A 19,300-nucleotide genomic window follows, 5' to 3' on the forward strand; every position below is an offset into this window, starting at 1 on the left:
AATAAACATCAGTATGTTGGCAACTACTTTAATTGGAAGGGAAAATATTGGAGAATTGAATAACAAAATAACAGAGTTGGAAGGGACCTTGGAGGTCTTCTAACCCAACCCCCTGCTCAGGCAGGAAATCCTATAGCATTTCAGACAAATGTTTGTCCAATCTCTTCTTAAAATCTTCCAGTGTTGGAGCATTTACAACTTCTGAAGGCAACTTGTTCCACTGATTAATTGTTCTAACTGTCAGGAAATTTCTCCTATCATGTTGCCCCCAGTCCTTCTTTCATGAAACTAGACTTACCCAGTTCCAGCAACAATTTTTAATACGTTTTGGCCTCCAATCCCCTAATCATCTTTGTTGCTGCTCATGATACGCTTTCTAGAGTCTCAGTATCTTTTTTTACATTGTGGTGATCAAACCTAGATGCAATATTGCAAGTGTGGTCTTACCAAGGCATTATAAAGTGGTAGTAACACTTCACATGATTCTGTCCTATTGGACAGTTGGCAGACTGGAAGGGATGCCATACTGGAGACAGCTGAGAGTAAAAGGTGTGAAATTATGAGTTTTGCCCTAAATGCCTCATAAAATCACTCCAGGATTTTGTTTTGCCTGAAAATTGGCCTGAATTGCTGAGTCTGCAGATAATTTTAAATGGTTCAGCAATGGAATATAGTAGCTTGCTCCAAATATGAAATAGATCATAATTCCTGTTCTCTGCACATTTTTAACAGGAAAGCAAAAATTATTTTTTTATACCTGTGATTCCTATACTATTGTTTAAAATAAAAGAAAAAGATTGGCAAGAAGCTTTACAGAGACAAGTGGTAGTCTCCAGAAATCATTTTGATTTCCCTGAATATTACTTTGCATGAATCCAAAGTAATTCTCAGATAATAAAGAAAACCAGAATTCAAGGCTAATAGTCATCTTAAAGCACTTCTGGTTGGCCATAAAAAGGATGAGGACTAGACAGATTTATTGCTAGCTAATTAGCTTAGGAAAGCATGGGACGAAATTGGAAAACTATGGACTGATGTTCAGAGTGGTGTAGCTACAGAGAAGTAGGGGAAAAAGAGCAGGACAAGATTATCATCCAGAATGATCATTAAAGAGGAATGTAAAATCTGTAAGTGGACTTTTTATGTTTGCAAATAGAGACAAGAGTGAATGTTTGAAGTAATGTGTTTATGGTTTTGAAGTATCCCTATACAGAGCTGAAATCAGTGTTGAAATTGTTATAGTGGTGCAACTAATAATTTTCCAAGTTTAACATTTCTATAACATCTCAAATATGCCTCCTGGTATCCTTTCATATTAGTAGGCAAATCTGAAATTTTAAAGGAATGATAGTTGGTTTTTCTCGGGCATATTTGATTTCCCTTAAGAAAACAGTCCCACACTTGCTGATGATACAGTGACTTCTTTATTCTTTTGAACCTGAAGTATGGCAAAAAAAATATATCTTTTTTTTTCCAGAATCTGGGAAATGTCAGATAAAAAAGCACTCAAACTAAATCCTTGGCACTTTCACATGATTATTGTAAACTGAAAGCAGCTTCAGAATTCTGTTCCCATTATGTCAGCAAAGTTCAAAAGCTTAGCTGATTTATTTCCATTTCAGTTGTGTTGTTGAAATTGTTGAAAAGCTAAATGTGTTTGAGACATAGTGATCTATTTTCTCAACTATATTTTTAGGGTACCTTCCTGGCTTCTGAATTTCAGGTCCCATAATAAATAGACTACTTAAAGGCTTTGTTCAAGTTTTTTAGCTTTCCATTCAGTAGCCCATTGATAAGTATGACAGTAGTGAGAAAACAGCAAGTGAGCTGGGACTAGGCAGGATTTTGTTCCTTTTTCCCAGTATTTCAAACAGGCAGACATAAAAACAATAAAACCCTGTAAACTGCATATCAATAGAATGTGAGAACTAGAAGGCTCTTGGTGATTAGTTCAGGAGTAAAAGACAGAAAGCCTCCCAGAATGGGAGGTAATTTTGCACATGCATGTGTGTATTTTCATGCACACATATGCATCTATAAATTTTAAATGCAAATAAACACACACAGTTGAAATATTACTTTTTCAGGACTTAACGTTGCTAAAATAAGTCAGAGATGATGTGCAAAAAAAGTTCTTGAGCCTTAAATAACATATTTGGACTTGTTATTCAAAAGCAGCGCTTTAAAATGTTTTCTTTTCATTTCAGTGGATTTAGAAAAGCTCGAAAAACTAATGATTGAACTTGCCGACTATTGCTATGCTGAAACATATAGTATCTTTCAACCAAAGATTGGTGAACCCTGTTGTGCCAGGTTCTCAGGTGAGAAAATGGACTTGGAAAACTGAAATGTGTGTGTTTGAATAAATGGATAAAATAAAAATTTTATTTACTGTAGAATGTGCTGCAGAGATTCGTAGATTAGGTGAAAGCATCATTATTTTAATATATTGTATTTAAGTTTATTTCATTTAAACTCAGAAACCAATATATGCATTTAGTGGTTTAACACTCCAATAGATACTGGAGGAGGTATTACTTCACAATTTCAATAGTTATATTGAATTCAATGAATTTGGGAGCTTATGCATGGAAAAAAACAAACAAGTTGTTCTGAATTCAAAACAAACAAAACAAACATTTCAAAAGCAAGCCAGAATGTGGTTATTTTAGATAGAAAATTATTTAAGTTTTCTGTTCTGTTTTTATTAATGACATTTATTTTCTAACCTTTTGCAATTAGACTTAGGCTTATCTTTTGATAACCAGCCAGGACATCAGGAGAGATCACAATGTCTCTTTTGCTAGTGACTTAGGCCAGAAGGGTTGTTTATTTGGGATGGAACAAATCAGCAGGTCTTTAAGGAACATGTGTCATAATGAGGGAAATATTCTGGATGTGACTGCACTGAGAACAAGCTGTGAAGAAATAAATTGCTGCGAGGGAAGCTATGCTTCCACTGTTGTGTGATGGTGTTTGGTCATACTGTTTATTCTTGGCTATCTCCCTCTTAAATAATTTCCATAGTCCCATTCTTTTTTAAAAATGTTTTGAGTTTGTAGGTAAATGACAGTTTAAGTGAGGGTTTCCATTATCTAGCTCCCTTGCTTTTTGAATTAATCCCTTCTAAATTTAAAGAAATGTAGTCCTTCAAAAATAAATTTCTGTTCAAATATGACCTGCTTGTTTATTTGAGAGAATTCTTCCAAATAGTTTTTCTATAAGTGCACTTATAGCGCTACTTGTTGCCCACGTACTGTATGTTAAACAGAACTAGTTTTCTCTTTTAAAAAGATACTTTAAGACTTCTCCCCTTTTTTACTTTTCACTCTTCAGTTTATAAATAGGGACATTCTCCACAGTGGCTTTTCCTATGTAGAAAAACTCATTGAATAAACAGAGTTGGGTGGAAGAGCAACAAATGAGTTAACCATGATTTGGCTAACCAAAACTTAATTGGTGCAATGTTCTCAATATTTAAGGGAAACCTCAGCATTTGGGTACATGCAGTTGATTAGTGTGTCTATAATGATGACCTTCTCAGTCTTGATTTTTTCTCCCCACCATTTTAGGTGATGACAAATGGTACCGTGCTCTTGTTTTGGGAATAAATGAATCTGAAGTCAAAGTAGTATATGCCGATTATGGAAATGTGGAAATGTTGCCTTTCTCTCGACTTCGGCCTATAACTGCCCCCTACTTACAATTACCGTTTCAAATACTTAAATGTTCCTTAGCAGGTAACAAACCAACCAGTTCAGTTTGTCAGACAGTAAATATTTTAATTCCATTCTTGAGTTATATAGTTATGTCTGCATAGCATTAAATCTAATAAATTAATAACCAGTGAGTTGCTCTTTTTTTTCTTTGCTGCTTTTGGATGACCACAGAAGAAAGACCAAATGTTAAATACAAAGAGAAATGTGCCAGAGGGCAGGCCACACACTTCTTTTCAGTTTTTCATAATTATGAAAATTAGAGATTCAGATGAAATTTGTGCTATAAATGCAGCCATGCATGCGGAATTGTATTAGTGACATATTAGTGTCAGTATAAAAGAACTTTAAAATTAATGATTCAGGAGGAGTTCACTTCCTTGCTTGAATAAGCTTTTTCTTTCCTTTTTTGTCTTAGTTACTAAGTCCTTAAACTGTGCAACACATATTCTTGATATGTCAGAGATTCAGTGAAGTGTATTGATGTCTGTGGGGGGGTATTAAAGAGACATATCTTCCTTTATCTAATTGGTGCTGAATATAAAGTTGACCACTATAAATGATTCTAACATTACCATTCTGTATAAAGTTGACTGAAACTAAATGTCTTTGAACTTTTGAACCACGATATATTTGTAGTTTCTCTCGATTCCAGGTATTATGGGACTGGATGGAAAGTGGTCCATATCAGCAATAGAGAAGCTGAAAAGTCTCTTAATGAATAAACATGTAATAATTACAGTGAAAGAAGTTACTCAAAATATTTATCCAGTAATTGTGCAAAAAAAGAGTGAAAATTGTGTTACGGATATAGCAGAACAGTTAATAATTGAAAACTTGGCAAAATACAGCAATAATGAAAATCGTAAGTACTTCCAAACAAATATATGCATATTTATCTGCTATGTATATACTTTCTGAAAGACATACATTTGTTTATAGCTAAACAAAAACTGGTAGCAAGTACTAGGAAGTGCATTTCAATTTTCACTTGGGTTTGTGACTAGTGGAATAAATATTTAAACATATTTTTTCTTTATTTAGAATGCTCAAAGACAGCAGATTGCTGCTGTATAGAGTTGAAAAAGCAAGTAAGTTTCAATTTGAAATTAGTTCTCTTGATTTCTAAGTACAGATTGTTTACATAGAAATGATCCACAGAACATTAATCTTTACTGAACGAAAAAAGTAATCAGTCTTCAAATGTATAACTTGCATAAAAATATTAATAAAAACAGGAAGTTTTAGAGGTCACTGCATAGTCGATATTTTCTCGTATGAAACTGTAATCTGTTCCTGAAATTTCAATAGAAATTTCAACTATCTTAAGGCTCTCAGTATATTTGAGAAATTGACTGTAAAGGTAATAAAGAGGATAGATTAGAAGGGTCGTTCCCCAAGAAAAGGTTATGCATCCAAAATTAATTATCTGTATTTCAGGAGTATTAACTATTATTTTAACAAAAAAGTGTACTAGTATGAAATTAGCAAAAGTAAGCGTGAGAATGCTTCCAAACCAATAATTAGAAAATATGTATTCTGTTATTGAGACTCATTTGTTGAATAAGTAGAGTATATAAATTGCAGCATTAAGCAAATACAATCTGAACTAGAATGCTTAGTGGTGCTCTCTGTTTGCAGTAAATTGACTGAAAAACTAGCTTGAGGCAAGACAATTCCATTATAATTTCTGGTTTTCTTCTATATTATAGGTTGCAGTAGTTGAGCAGGTTCTTTATTTTCTTCTGAAAGATCGGTTTGGTGAAGATAACATTCCTGACATTATAAAGCCCTTGGAAAAATAAAATTATGTACATACCATATACTGTAATATATTGTAATATTGTAAAAAATAATACTAAAAGTTAATGCATTTTGTTTTGTCATATTGAAATTTAAGTTGCTGATTTTTTGAGGCCCCAAAGTGCAAAACTAATTTTTTTTCAAGGGATGCCATGAAATAACTGGTATAATTTGGAAGCAACTATGTTTTGAGTGCCATAAGTTTTTCAAATGCTATGACTTGGAACAGAGTGTCAAACTCATGGTCCACCGGCCGGGTGCATCATGTGCTGACCACACCCACGGTTTAGCGAAGGGGAAAAAAAGTTGCAATACGCCACGCCGCATGTTTGACACCTCTGACTTACAACAATGTAATTGGATCCTAAAGTCCATGGTATTCTCAAAGGTTGCTATATTCTTGGAACAGATCTGTGCAAAATTAAAATGTATGCAAGATAAAAACACTGTATAATCCATACTAAAGCAATACTTTTATTAAGCCAGATCAAGGCTGAAAAGTGCATTGACTTTTGTGTTGCAACAATTTACCAAAGAAATAGTAAATAAAATTTCTCCATACAAGTCAAGCGGCTTTTCAAAACCATTATCTACATTTATCTCCAGTCTTAGGTAGAGTATTGACATAGGCTTTAGACATTCAGATTAGGTATCAGATAGACATGTTTGGGGTAGAAAACAAATTGGTTAACTGTCCATAACTGAACACTAGTATGTCCATAAGGTGTGTTTTGCAATAATCTTGTAGTGCTCCTCAGGAAAAAACCCCGAATTTCTGTGAGACACAGAATAAACCCTCTCTTCAAATGCCTAAGGATGCCTGCAGCCCTTGCCCCCTACTTCCCAAAGTATCTACATGTTCAAGTACAGACTTAGTGAGAGCTGAAAACAATTATAATTTTATACCTGCTCTCAGCTTCTAATAAAGCCAGTCTCCAAAATGCACAAACTCTTCTGCAGTGAACCCTTAATTTAACAGTTTTCCCATTATTTTTGGATTTCTGTTAGATAACATTTGCAAACATTAAAATTCATGCAAATTTACATGCTTCATTTAGTCTATTTAAAATGCAGCTCTTCTTCAAATATCTAACTGAATGTGGATCCATTCCTTATTGAGATGAAGTCATTTGCATCTTAAGCTGAACACCAACTCCCTGAAAAAAATAAACATTACAGGAGATTTTCCTAGACATTACTACATTATTTACTAGAACCCAGAAGGGCCTTCTCTGTGGTGGCTCCCTCCCTCTGGAACATCATCCCTCTGGAAATTAGACTGGCCCACTCTGACACTCTTTCGGAAGGCCCTGAAGACAGGATTCTGCCAGCAGACCTGGGAAACCCAGAGTGGGATAGAGCCCATTAAATGGCTGGTATGAATGTGCGTTATCACTGGTGGGGGGGAGGGGAGTTATTTTATTTTTATTTCTTTTATGTTGTGTTTTTATTTCCTGTAAGTTTCTGAGAGCGAGTAGGCAGCAATATAAATTTTCCAAATATATAACCAGATCTTTAAGGAAACAGACAGTTATTAGGTCGGTCCTAAAATACTGCTTTACTGACCACAGCTATGTCCACATTTCCCTTTCCTCCTGGACGTAGGTTGCAGCAAAAAAAATTGATGGTGTTAGATCTTGAGAAGGACAAAAAGTATTAGGCATCTTTACCACTGATTAAAGCAGAGAACTGGATTCAGATTATTTCAGTGGTGCAATACAATACAGCATAAAACGTGAACTCATGCTTCACTCAAGTGCTTTGAGTAAAAGTGCTTTCATTTTTTTAGTTTTCCTTTGCTTTCTACACTTGCAAAAGTTGTAAATGCAAGGATTGGTCATAAAGTTACATTTTCATCACCATAGTAACACTGAACAGTTGCTAAACAAGACAATCAGTAAACAAGGAATGTCTGGAGATTCTCAGTCATCCAGATCATGGTTGTTCCAAAGGTGCTTTTTTCAAGCGGCAACTGGACTTTCTGGTTTTTTTGCTTCTCATCCAAGAAGCTTCTTCAGCTTTGACTGGATGGTGGGGAATGCAAGGATATAAATCCTGGATTTATATGGAAGGATATATCCTTGCATTCCCGATCATCCAGTCAAAGCTGAAGAAGCTTCTTGGATGAGAAGCAAAAAAACCAGAAAGTCCAGTTGCCGCTTGAAAAAAGCACCTGTGGGACAGTCAAGGACTACCCGTAGAGTCCTCTTGCTATTGTGAGAAAAGATTTCCCATCAGATTAATATGAATGTTGCGAAAAAGTCCCAATCCTTGATCTGCATTTCCTGCCAGATAAAATATTTTAAGGTCTACAGCGAAATCGTTTGAGCCATTAAAATTGATTCAGGATTCTCAGGATCCAGATTGTTAAACAAAACAGGGATCCATTTTTGCTTACCAAGACTATCACCACTGATCATAAATCTCTTCTATCATATTTTACAATTTAAGAGATAACCGATGTGTTTCTCTGCATGTTGCAGATGGCTTGCTACTCTACTGCTTGTCTCATATTTTCCTGGTGTATCTCAAATATAGTTTGGATTGGTCAAGATTTCAGTTTCTGTAGTGGCATGTGGGAATGATCTTAGGGAAAGGGGAAGAGATGCTGCCTAGGAAACAATCAGATGAGAAGTAGGAACTTTCTGCCTCTCTGTGGCTTAATGGTCAGAGAAAGAAACTTCAGAAGGACCTACCCTAAGGAATCAAGCAGATAAGTGTTTGTGGGAAGTTTTGTACTTTCAGACTTGAAAGACTGGTGTCAGTCTTTGCAGATAAACCAGACAGGAAATACTACCAGATAGCTAAATATATGATTACATTTAGAAAACCTTGCAAGACAAGTACAAAACATCCCCATATAACTGCTTGATCCATTAACTTCTCAATGAACCACAACTCAGGAAATTACAACATAGTGTTGTATGAATTGAGACTACATATATGTGGCATACATAATAGTGATTATGTGCAGGAAAATAAGGGAATGTATAAAATAAGTCACTGTGTCTTGAGGATTTCAGTAACCATTTAAACAAGATGCAGCCAGGATATGCCACAACTTCACCCACCTGGCTGAAAGGGGAAAGCCGGAGGGGTTTCCTGTCTCTTTGACCCCAGTGTGTAATCGGTTGCTGGCATTCCTGCCCTGCATTCCTCCCCTTAAAGGTACACACCTATAGTGCCGACTCCCGAATTTCTTTGGCACCTGCCGCCTTTCCGAAGAGGCGGAAGCGTAAAGTCCTTCCCACCTACTCAGCCTGTCCAACATGACCCAACGGGTCCTTGGAAGAGAAACAGGGAAACACCCCTCTGACTTCTGCGCAAGAGCTTCCGCGCTTTGGTGCAAGTTTGTGCAGAAAGTTATCTTTGCTGCAGCCTCTTGATCCGGGGCTGTAGAAGAGTTTTAAGAGTGCTGCAGAAGGGAATACAGCAGCAGTTCTCAGTGTGCCTAGCAGGAGAGTATAACCATCTGCCCCGGGGACTGTTTTATTGCGGCAAATAAACGTTGCCCAGAGTCCAGCGCTCCCTTGTTCAGAAAAAAGAAAGCAGAGGAGATCGGTGTACTGGGAACCCCGATTCTCAGCGTGGACAGCGCTTCGTCCCCCCCCCTCCCGGCAAGTTTACTTTGCATGATGCGCTCTACTTTCAGCCAATGAGTTTCTGGAAACGAGGGCGCAGGTAAGTTTCAACCCCTTTCATCAGTTGGTCCTTGCAAACAACAACAGCGGCGGATGAAGGCTCGAGAGCCGAAAAGTTGCTGCGCGGGTGATCGTTCCGATCCGAAGAAGGGAGCCTTGCGCGAAGGCTTAAAACAGCCTCCTAGAATAGGGCGAGCGACCCACATAGCTCCCTCCGCTCCTCTCGGTGTAGTGTAGAGATCAGTGGAAATTGAGGGATTTGGGGGAGGGAGGCATTTGGCAGATTTTACGGTAATCCGATTATGAATCAAAATGCTTTCCGGGGGGCTCGATTTTGCAGTACGGGCAGCGATGAAGAAGAAATTATTTTCTTTATTTCCTCTCGCTACCCATATTTCCAATATTTGGAAAAGCTGTCCTGCACACAGAGGGTTTGAATTAAACAGCACTGTTATTAAACCAGTTTGGTATCCTTGCATTTTAATCCTGGAAAATGCAATTTGTAATATTTTGGAAGCAAGTGCCTGGTGCAAATTTCCATAACCCCACAATCCCAGAAGTATTGGGCCACACACCCCATCATTCTCAATTTAGTGTGGGAGTTGTAGTCCTGTACATCAGGTTGAAAAGGGCTTATGATTGTTGGTGACCTAAATGAATTGTGTGCCAACAGTTTGCTAAATTTTCTCCCTACCCTGACCCCAAACTAAATTTTGTCTCTTTTAATTCTTGTGACTGGAATAGTTATAAACTGAATCTTGTTGCACATTGGCTGTCCAGATCATATGACAAATATATTTTTTCCATATGAACCTTGCTAAACTAAGATTGTCAGAGTTCTCATTTTTTAAACCAGAAGTCATTTTTAGACTACATATTAAATGAAACAAAAAGAGAGAAAAATTGAGGGATTATGTTGGAACCTAAAGCCTAGTTGTGCCAATTCCAACATGTTTTATTATTCCCTTGTATTTGTATGTGTATGTACCTATATAAAATGTTCATATGTAGACTGTTCAGCATAGAGAGAATTTTAGAGAACTTGGATTTTTATTTTGAGTATTAACTAACTGTGACTTTTGACTTTCTTCTTAAATAAGCAGACATAACTAGCCACATATTTTTGAGAACTGTTTTCGAACACTCAAAAAGTTCAAAAGCACAAAATTGTATATACAAATGGCAATAACAACTTGAAAGTGAGTTCCAAGTTTCTTTTTTGTACCAATAATTCAGAAGTTGGAGAGGATTTGTTTGCACTCAAGCTGTGAGGAGCACTGTCCCAGTTTCCTCTCTCTCTCTGTACAGCACATTGAGAAGATAGCTGTCTCTTTCTCAATTGCATGTTAGGGGAGCTATGCCAACTACCGAAGAAGAACGATGTACTGTATATGCTTAAGACCTTAATAAAATAGATGCTTTACCATACATGTAATCATTGCCTGATCTTATCACTTATGTGAGCTCATCTGCTTTGCTAAAGTTTCCTAATACAGCCTGAAGCAACACAGCCACTTTTCTTGTTGAATCATACCAGGTCTGAAAGGTTAGACAAAAATAAAAAGCTTTGTGCAAAAGGGAATGTTAGAATAGATGCCTGACGTGCCCATAATTTCAGGTTCATCTTAAATCATTTCACTTCAAGCAAAGATGTGCAACTTCCTGGACTAAGGATCATAACTGACTTTTGAATGGCAAGCTAGAATGGTACCTTGGGAGATAGTGGTTGGGATCGAGATGGACAACTAAAATGCTATCTCATTTAGATTTCAAACTAAGTGAAATTAAACATAGTGCAGTTCTTGTGTAATTACTTATTTAATAATGTTAGAAGAAAAGTTATAATCTGACCATAATTTTTTGCAATTTCTTGGTCATAGCCAGGAGCTATAGGTAGCCTCACAGCTGTACATTTCAGCCTCGGGAACTGTAGACAGCAGAATGAAGAAGAACCTCATATATTTTCCATAGGACTATTTGAGGAGCTGTAGCAAAAATATGCCAGTCAGTTGTTCATATGACAAACTGAACTAATTCAGTTAGTCACCTGCCCTTATGTAAAGGTGAAGGAGAACAAATTTATCTATTCAATTGTTAATTCATTGTTATATTTTAATATGTGAGATGAAACCAGAAGAAGCTTTTATTTTTCAGTCACCCTCTCTTACATGTGAAATGTCAATGCTATCTTCCATTTGTTACCCTCTAATGTTTTCCCCAGTTCTTCCCACCTTTCTGTTACCATAACTTATTAGGTGAAGAAATATGACTACATTTGAATTGCTAGCTTTTCATCTTAAAGAACATTTTTCTGTTTATGTTTGGCCTGAACCATTTTTTATACATTAAATAACTGAATCAAGAATAATCCATTTAAAGATAAGTCATGCAAGAATAAATGGGACTATATATTATGGTAAGTCAGGGTATATTTTAGCAATTATTTACTGAACCATCATTCTAAGCTCAGTAATGCATAATACTAACATTGGTGGGTTGCTCCTGGTTCGCCCCGGTTCAAGCAAACCAGTAGGGAAGCTCCGCCCAGATGTCATCAAAACACTCTATGCATGAGCAGAAGCGCCGCACGTTTGCAAAGCAAGCGCACACGCCACGCGCTACCAATAGCAAACCAGTACCGCTGGGATTTGAAACTCACTACTGAATACTAATCCAGGGGTATCAAACTCACATCGTCACATCGTCATCATATGATATTGATACTTTTTCCCCCTTCACTAAAAAGGGGGTGGGCACGTGGCCATCACGTGATGCATCCAGCCCGTGTGCCATGAATTTGACATTCCTGTACTAACCTATTAAACATTCTTTACTAGCAAATTATGCACAAAAAGGGGTTCTATTACTGTTGTTAAATATGTGGATATCTTATTTCAAAGAGCAATTGCATACCAATAATTGACCATTTTGGCACTATAGAGAAGCACAGAGCCCCATTTTAACAGCAAGATCTGAATTCTTTAATGTGGGTTTGCATGAATTCGTTTGCTAGTGTGCAAACAGCTGTTTAAAACGCAAGCTGTGTTGCATTCAAGAGAGCAAATAAAGGACATCTGTCTGTTGGTGGATGGTTATATGCATGGTTATATGAATCTTCCCTTACTTTAATATTCCTCAGCATTTCTATTTTCATAATGTCTGTTACTATTTCAAAAACAGGTTCCTGTAATTGGATTCATACACTCAGTTAGTTTATTTTAACCATGGTTTATTAACTAGAACATAATATGATTAGACTCAGATAATAAGCTGTGGTAAATCATAAATTATGCTTTAATATGACTAATATATGACTTTAATATGACTAATGATGATATCATTAGATTATCTAAAACTGGATAAGATCATATGTCTTAGCATGATCTACAAACTTAGCATTTTAAAAGAAACATATTAAAGTGATAAAATCCAAACAAATCATTTTATGACTTAATATTATATAGACCTAGACGTGTGTGCTATTTAAGCTAATTAAAAATGTTGGTATGGTTTCATTATGTCATTCCAATTTAAATGTGCATTAAAAATACTGATCTTTTCAAAATGTTGTACCTTCTCAATAGAATTATTTTAAATGAATGCTTTAGAAGGGTAGATAGGAAGCAGAGACATACATACATGTTCAGAACTCAAAACAGCCTTGTCAAAATATTCTTCTGAAATGTTCTGCAAAATGATATGTACCATAGGAACACATTTTAAAATGTCTAAGCATTCTCTGTTTTGTCAAAACAAAATGTTTTGAATATTCCAATCAGAGAAAACAAGAATAGAATATAATTTTTATAATGGCTACAGATCAGAATTACAAATAGAAGCATATTAAAAAATTTAAATAAATCGAACAGAGTTAAAAGTAGTGGGTAGTTAAAAGTAAAATTACTTAAAAGTAAAATTGTAGTGGGTTCATCGATGGGTGATCAAAGTGTGTCCAATTTTACAAATAGCATGACAAAATGCAGCTGTGTTCAAGGAGAGTGAATTGTATTGGTTTGATAACTACATAAAAAAGATCAGAATTTTCCAGTCGTTACTTGTTTTAGCAAGTAAAGAGTTACAAGGCAAGTGTTTGGATCCTTCTAAAGTAGTGTTTCTCAACCCTCCTAATGCCGCGGCCCTTTAATACAGTTCCTGATGTTGTGATGACCCCCAACCATAAAATTATTCCTAAAACCATGGAAAATATGTGTTTTCCGATGATCTTAGGTGACCCCGTGAAAGGATCATTCGACCCCCAAAGGGGTCGCGACCCACAGGTTGAGAACCACTGTTCTAAAGGGTACAGTATAACAGGACATGAGCTGTAATTTCAATGTCTCCTCTGCACAGACACAATCTTATAGCGAAACTCTTAGATTGGCCTCCCAAAACTGCTGTGGGAGAAAGTGTTGAAGCATGCTAAATTTAATGCTCTTCACAATTTGGAAATCCTTACATTATATCTCACTTGTTTGTAAAAGGGGCTTAACTGAGCAAAAGAATAAACTTTGGCAGAGCAGACTAGTCAAGTTGGAGTTCCATACACGGGTCTTTGATATGCTATGCCAGTTCATAGCCAATCATTAAGAAGACTCCCTGGAAAAGCCAATATGTTGGACTTTTTGTGAAATTGGCTTGGTGCATATTGATTTGTAATTGTCCTTATTAAGGAACACGGTGTATTACTATGTTATCTCTAGTACCTGTGTAATTTCATCAGTGTGCCATAATCCAGGCCCATACAATGTACCATTTAGCCAGGCCTGCACCCCTCCTTAATACTATGATTAGAATGCAGGAAACAATAAGATCTTGCTATCAGCTGCTATTTCTGTGTTTTCCATTCCAAGACTATAACGATAATAGGATGGACTCCATACTGAATGTTACCTAACACTTAAAATGCAAAAAAAAAAAAAAAAGGCTCAGAGCATAATTTTAAAACCATTTCTGAAAACATAAAAATAAATCAACATAGGAAATAAAATGAACACAATTTACTAAATGAAAATTTTCTTTGTATTAGCATTTCCAAAAAAACCACACACACACAAAAAAACAAGCCATCCCTCAGCATAAATAACTAATAAACTTTCTTAGAATTTCCTTAAATAAGCTCTCTGAATTAGTTGTGCAGCAGATTGCAGTACAAAGAGAGTGACCAAACTTGTATTTCTTTCAATTAGTGGATATCAACTACACTGTTTATTCTTGTTTGCAAATCAGATGAATTACTCCTTACCAAAAAGAAAGAAAAGACAAGAAAAAAGAAAGGCTATCAGTGCTCCTTAATTGCATTAATAAATGAACATTAAAATTATACACATTTAATGTGGTTTGACAAGTCAAATCAATGTTGTGCTAGAATTCTTGAGTTTTATCCAACTTCTCCTGCACCACTTCTGTGTAAAGCAAGTGTATGCGCTCCTTTGCCTTAAAATGGAGAACAAGAAAATACCCATGTATCTCACCAACCTACCTTACTGAACTCTAACTTCATCATAGCAATATTATTTTTTTTTGTTTTAAAAAAAACATTATTAACCAGGCAAACTGTAAGCATACAGTTGAAAGCAGCCTTCTTTTGTTGGGCCACATGGTTAATTGTTTCTTTTTACTGAACCCTACATACCCCCATCACATTTCCGGAATGGGACAACTTGCCTCAGGACAACTCAACAAATACAAAACTTGAATTATTTCAATGGAACTAATTCCAATAATAGAATAAGAAAAGCCAATCCAGAAATACGTGAGTTACAATAATTTTGATGAAAATACAGTTACCAATAATAAAAGTAACTAAACGAAAAGATTAATACAGCATTGAATTGTCCCATGGCAAGTTGGTCATGGTGAGTTGGCTATGGTGAGTTGGCCATGGCCCTAGACTTCCCTCTTCTAATCCACAGGAAGGTAATTGTTCTCTGCTGTTGTACTGGCTAGAATTAGGAGAGTTTGAAACAAAAACAGCCCAGGTGCAAGTAAAAAAAAAACAATCATAGTGTTTGGAACAGTCAGAACTTCTGTACAGATCTTGAAATAGCTAAGGACAAAACATTTGCTCTCTTTCACACTCTCAAAATACATGTGTTTGGTTTCAGGTTCACAAGAGTCAAAACAATACTTTCATGTTGAGATTAAAATGGTTTACATATCCGTGAGTCTTAAATTAGGTTAATATGTTGTTCTGTAAATTTCCAGGGCTTTTGAAAATTTTGGGATACACCTATAGAACATCAGGTTGGTGATATTAATAGGCAAACTAATGTATATTATCTGACTAAATATAATAAAACATTTCCTTTTAAATGCTTGAAATCACACTGCATTTTGTTTTCTGTTTTCATAGTTTATCTGCATCCCTTATTTATCTTCTCACACAGTGAATATCGGTTTATCACCATTTGACATTACCTGCCTTAATAATTAACCTGTGGAAGCAAATATTGTTAAAAATATCAAGAATTGTCTCCTTTTCATCTCTTGGGAGGAGTTTTTGATGATGAGAAAACTTTTACGCCACATTCATATGTTTCCAATTATAATATAATGATTATGTTGAGCATGTTAAGTATTACGTATATGGGCAAAACTAGATCTTATTGGAAGACTATGGAATTAATGACATGTGCTTGCAGCTCAAGACAGTCTGGGACAGAGCATTACAAAATTGCTCTGGCATTGGAGATTAATCCTAGAATAATTCTGTCTGAACCATATAAACTTGACTTTTGAAGGTTAGAATATGTCAACCAAAACAAAACTAAGCCGGCCTGATTCATTTCTCCCTCTAGAGTTTATGATTATACTAACTGATATATCTATTTGCAGCAGAATGCTTAAATAAGTCTCTTGCCTTTAGCCAAAAGAGTTTGAATAAATAAGAATAAGTGTTTGGATTCTAGCCTGTACTACTTGTTAGCATCAGCTTTTCATAACAGCTGATATACATTCAAGACAAAACACTCTTCCTTTCTAAAACGATAATACTTAGTGTACTCTGGTATTTTCATGGAAATAGAAGTGTCTATACCTATTGTTTTTGAGCCATTTTTTATTCAAAGATTTTTCCATAAAAATGACATTGCAATGAATCAAAATGGTACCTATTTTGACATTTCCCAATGAACTTTTTAAAACTTTTGTATGATGATAATTCTGATGATATGGTGACACTTTGTTTTGTTTTGTTTTGTTTTTAGCATTGAACAATGCAATCCTATCTTCATTGTTACTATAGGAAATAGCATCTAGCAGTCTTGGCTAACCTTGAACAAGGTGAGCACCTTTCCACCTGAATAGTATTTAGATAGAAAACCATGAGAATATCCCAAGGTTGTAAACTAGATGGGGATATTGTTAAAAATGCAGAAAGCAACAAATCATTCCACTGTATATAAACACAGAGCAAACCCTACTCTCTTCTTACCCTGATGATGTTATCTAATTGGGTAATGAAATGTTTGCAAGAAAACAAGCAAGAGGGAACCAAGGACTCCACAGTTCCATCCTGCTGCAAGAGGGTGACATTTATATGGTTGCCTTTTTTAGAAATATATGCTGTAATGAATAAAATCATTTTGAATGTGTTATGTGTAATGAACTTTCAAGACATAAACTTGGCATCTCCATTTAAAAAAGCTCCTTGATTAATTAAATAGATTTGCTTCCAATGCTTCAGGCGCAATTGTTCTTATTTGGTACATTTTCAGAGTCACATGTTTTGATCAAACATCAGAGCTGGAGGATATCACGACTCAATCTTTCCATTTCCTTTTAATTGGTAATATTTCACTCTCCTGAAACGGAATATGTGTTGGTGTCTTACTGGATTCATACTGTCCTTTGTTGCTGATTAGTTGAGATTTTTGATTCTCACAGTTTTGCTGGGACCTTCAATGCCTTTGATTATCAGTGCATTTCTAAAAGACAACAAAGCATTAGATAAACTTTGTTCCCCAACCCATATTCCATAAAATCCAATCTAATTGTCTCACTGTTTCTTCAGCTTCAGAAAGTCACCTAAAATAAGCAGAAAGCATACTGGATCACTGGGCAACTTCTGATGAACTTAGTATAGTGATTGCTTATATCCACAGAGTGGAAGGTGGGAGATCCCAAAACTTTCCTCAGAAGTCATGCTCTTAACAATTAAACAATTAAAAAAAAGAAATTAAAAACTGTTAAATATAACCAAAAAAATCACCCTTATTTAGATATCAAAAACTACACTTTTATCCCATTATCCATTCAATATCATCAAAATGTCATTATTTAAACATAATCAGATAAGTCAATCTCTTTAGTTGTCAATTTTTTTGTGAGGTAAGCAAAAATCAGCAAACATCTCAGCAGTTTCAAAATATTATAGCCCCAGAAATCATGAAAATTGCCAAAGAAAAAGATCTATCCCTATCTGAAGAAAGCGTCACTTTAATTGAAATGATTGAAATTATACTCCAAAAAGTATATTAGAAATGAAAGTCAGTTTTAGTGTCCATAAATTTAGTCTGCGCCATGGCTGTGCACTTGATGGAAGATCCAGCCTCCTTGTCACTCACTCAAACCAGCTCATTGGGGAAATCTCTATTTCTGTGAGTTGCTTGCAATGAATGACAGTTCAGAGGTCAGATGGGTTAATTTCAGGGTTTCTCCTTAAATCTGAAGGAAGAAAAAGCCTCCTTCCTGAGTAAATTGGAGGTGAAAAATTTGCAATACTGTCTAACTTCAAAGATAATTAAACTGCCATTTTCGTTAGCAGAAGTCAGAATCCAATTTTTGCAATTTTTTTTATATCTTGTATGTCTTAGAAAAAAATTCAAAACAAGTCGACTTTCCCGTGGGAAGTATTCTTTAAAACTATGTAATTTCCAAATGTGATTAGAAAAGAAAGTATGGAAACATAGTGTCTTTTTAAAGGCATTGACTGCAATTTGAGCAAGATGTCTGTTCTTTTATCTTTCAGTGCTCAAAACCTGCCTGTCTCCTCAGGAAGAGCAGCTGACTGAAGCACTTATAGGTGCTCACCCCTTCCCTCTTTATCCGAAGAGATTTAAAGAGCCGGTCTACTCACCAGGTGTTTGTTCTTCACTGCAGTTGATATTGTGGAGCTGTCTTAGTTTTCCATTTATTTCTCATCCTCTTTCCACATATTTCTCTGCTCATTATAAAAATACCAAACTTTTTCTGTATCTAGTAGACGGAAATGCTTGGTTTCTGACTAAGTATACAAACAAAAAGCAATTGCTTACTCCTAGGAAGGTGGATTGAAAATCTAGTACAGGGGTGCCAAACTCAATTTCATTGAGGGTTGCATCAGGGCTGTGGTTGACCTTGGGGTGCTGTTCAGGCATGGCCTACTGGGTAGGTGTGGCCAACTGGGTGGACATAGCCAGCTCGATGCCACACCCCAAACTGCTGGCATGTTTCCTCTTTGCATTGGGTAGACTGGGTTGAAGCCACACTGGCCTGATCTTTCCTCTTCGCATTGAGTAGACCAGGCCGAAGCTACGCTGGCCTGATCTTTCGTCTTTGCACAGGGTAGACCAGGTCAAAGCTGTGGTAGCCAGATATTTCCCCTTTGCACTGGGTAGACCGCACCGAAGCCACACTGGCCTGATCTTTCTTCTTTGCATTGAGTAGACCAGGCCGAAGCTACACTGGCCTGATCTTTTGTCTTCGCACAGGGTAGACCAGGTCAAAGCTGTGGTAGCCAGATATTTCCCCTTTGCACTGGGTAGACCGCACCGAAGCCATACTGGCCCAAACTTTCCTCTTCGCATTGAGTAAACCAGGACAGCCCCGCAGGCCGGATCCAACCATATCCAACCATATCCTACCCCTGGTCTAGCATGACATACAGGCTTACTTACAACAGCCATTGTCCTGTGTAAATCTGGACATTGTTTCTAAAGAGTAATTGGGTACGGGAAGTGGTAGAGAGAACAGATAGCCAAATATTAGGTATGCTTTGCTTCAATATACAATTAGGCTTTCCATTTACACTGGTAAGCTTTTATTTGTTTTACATTTGAATCTTTTTTTTTTAAGGAACATATGTCCTAGTGAGGTCTAAACAAGTATCTTGGGTTCATATATTATGTCTTTTGAGATATGCATTTAATGCCTGAAAACTAA

At 36.2% G+C, this 19,300-nt stretch overlaps 2 protein-coding genes across 12 annotated transcripts in view; both read left to right on the forward strand.

Annotated features, from left to right (window-relative positions):
* Positions 1-6,088, forward strand: part of TDRD1 (tudor domain containing 1) — a 42,010-nt gene extending 35,922 nt beyond the window's left edge. For all 5 annotated transcript variants that reach the window (XM_087872911.1, XM_087872912.1, XM_034440175.3 and 2 more), the window contains 5 exons: positions 2,208-2,321; positions 3,573-3,740; positions 4,372-4,581; positions 4,761-4,807; positions 5,429-6,088. In XM_087872911.1, the coding sequence (XP_087729037.1) occupies positions 2,208-2,321; positions 3,573-3,740; positions 4,372-4,581; positions 4,761-4,807; positions 5,429-5,521 (632 nt within the window). In that variant the 3' untranslated portion in view covers positions 5,522-6,088. The remainder of the gene's footprint in view (positions 1-2,207; positions 2,322-3,572; positions 3,741-4,371; positions 4,582-4,760; positions 4,808-5,428) is intronic.
* Positions 6,089-8,770: 2,682 nt separating this feature from the next.
* The window catches only part of VWA2 (von Willebrand factor A domain containing 2), a 43,629-nt gene continuing 33,099 nt past the window's right edge, over positions 8,771-19,300 (forward strand). For 3 of the 7 annotated variants that reach the window (XM_034440179.3, XM_034440182.3, XM_034440184.3), the window contains exon 1: positions 8,857-9,200. In XM_034440179.3, coding sequence (XP_034296070.2) covers positions 9,175-9,200 — 26 coding nt within the window. In that variant the 5' untranslated portion in view covers positions 8,857-9,174. Of the gene's footprint in view, positions 9,201-16,365; positions 16,442-18,128; positions 18,240-19,300 lie in introns of all 7 variants that reach the window. The other 4 variants (XR_015728657.1, XM_034440180.2, XM_087872913.1 and 1 more) reach the window with 3 other exon arrangements.

The sequence above is a fragment of the Pantherophis guttatus genome, chromosome 6, assembly GCF_059756535.1.
Source record: "Pantherophis guttatus breed Tessera chromosome 6, ASM5975653v1, whole genome shotgun sequence".
Taxonomy (NCBI): domain Eukaryota; kingdom Metazoa; phylum Chordata; class Lepidosauria; order Squamata; family Colubridae; genus Pantherophis; species Pantherophis guttatus.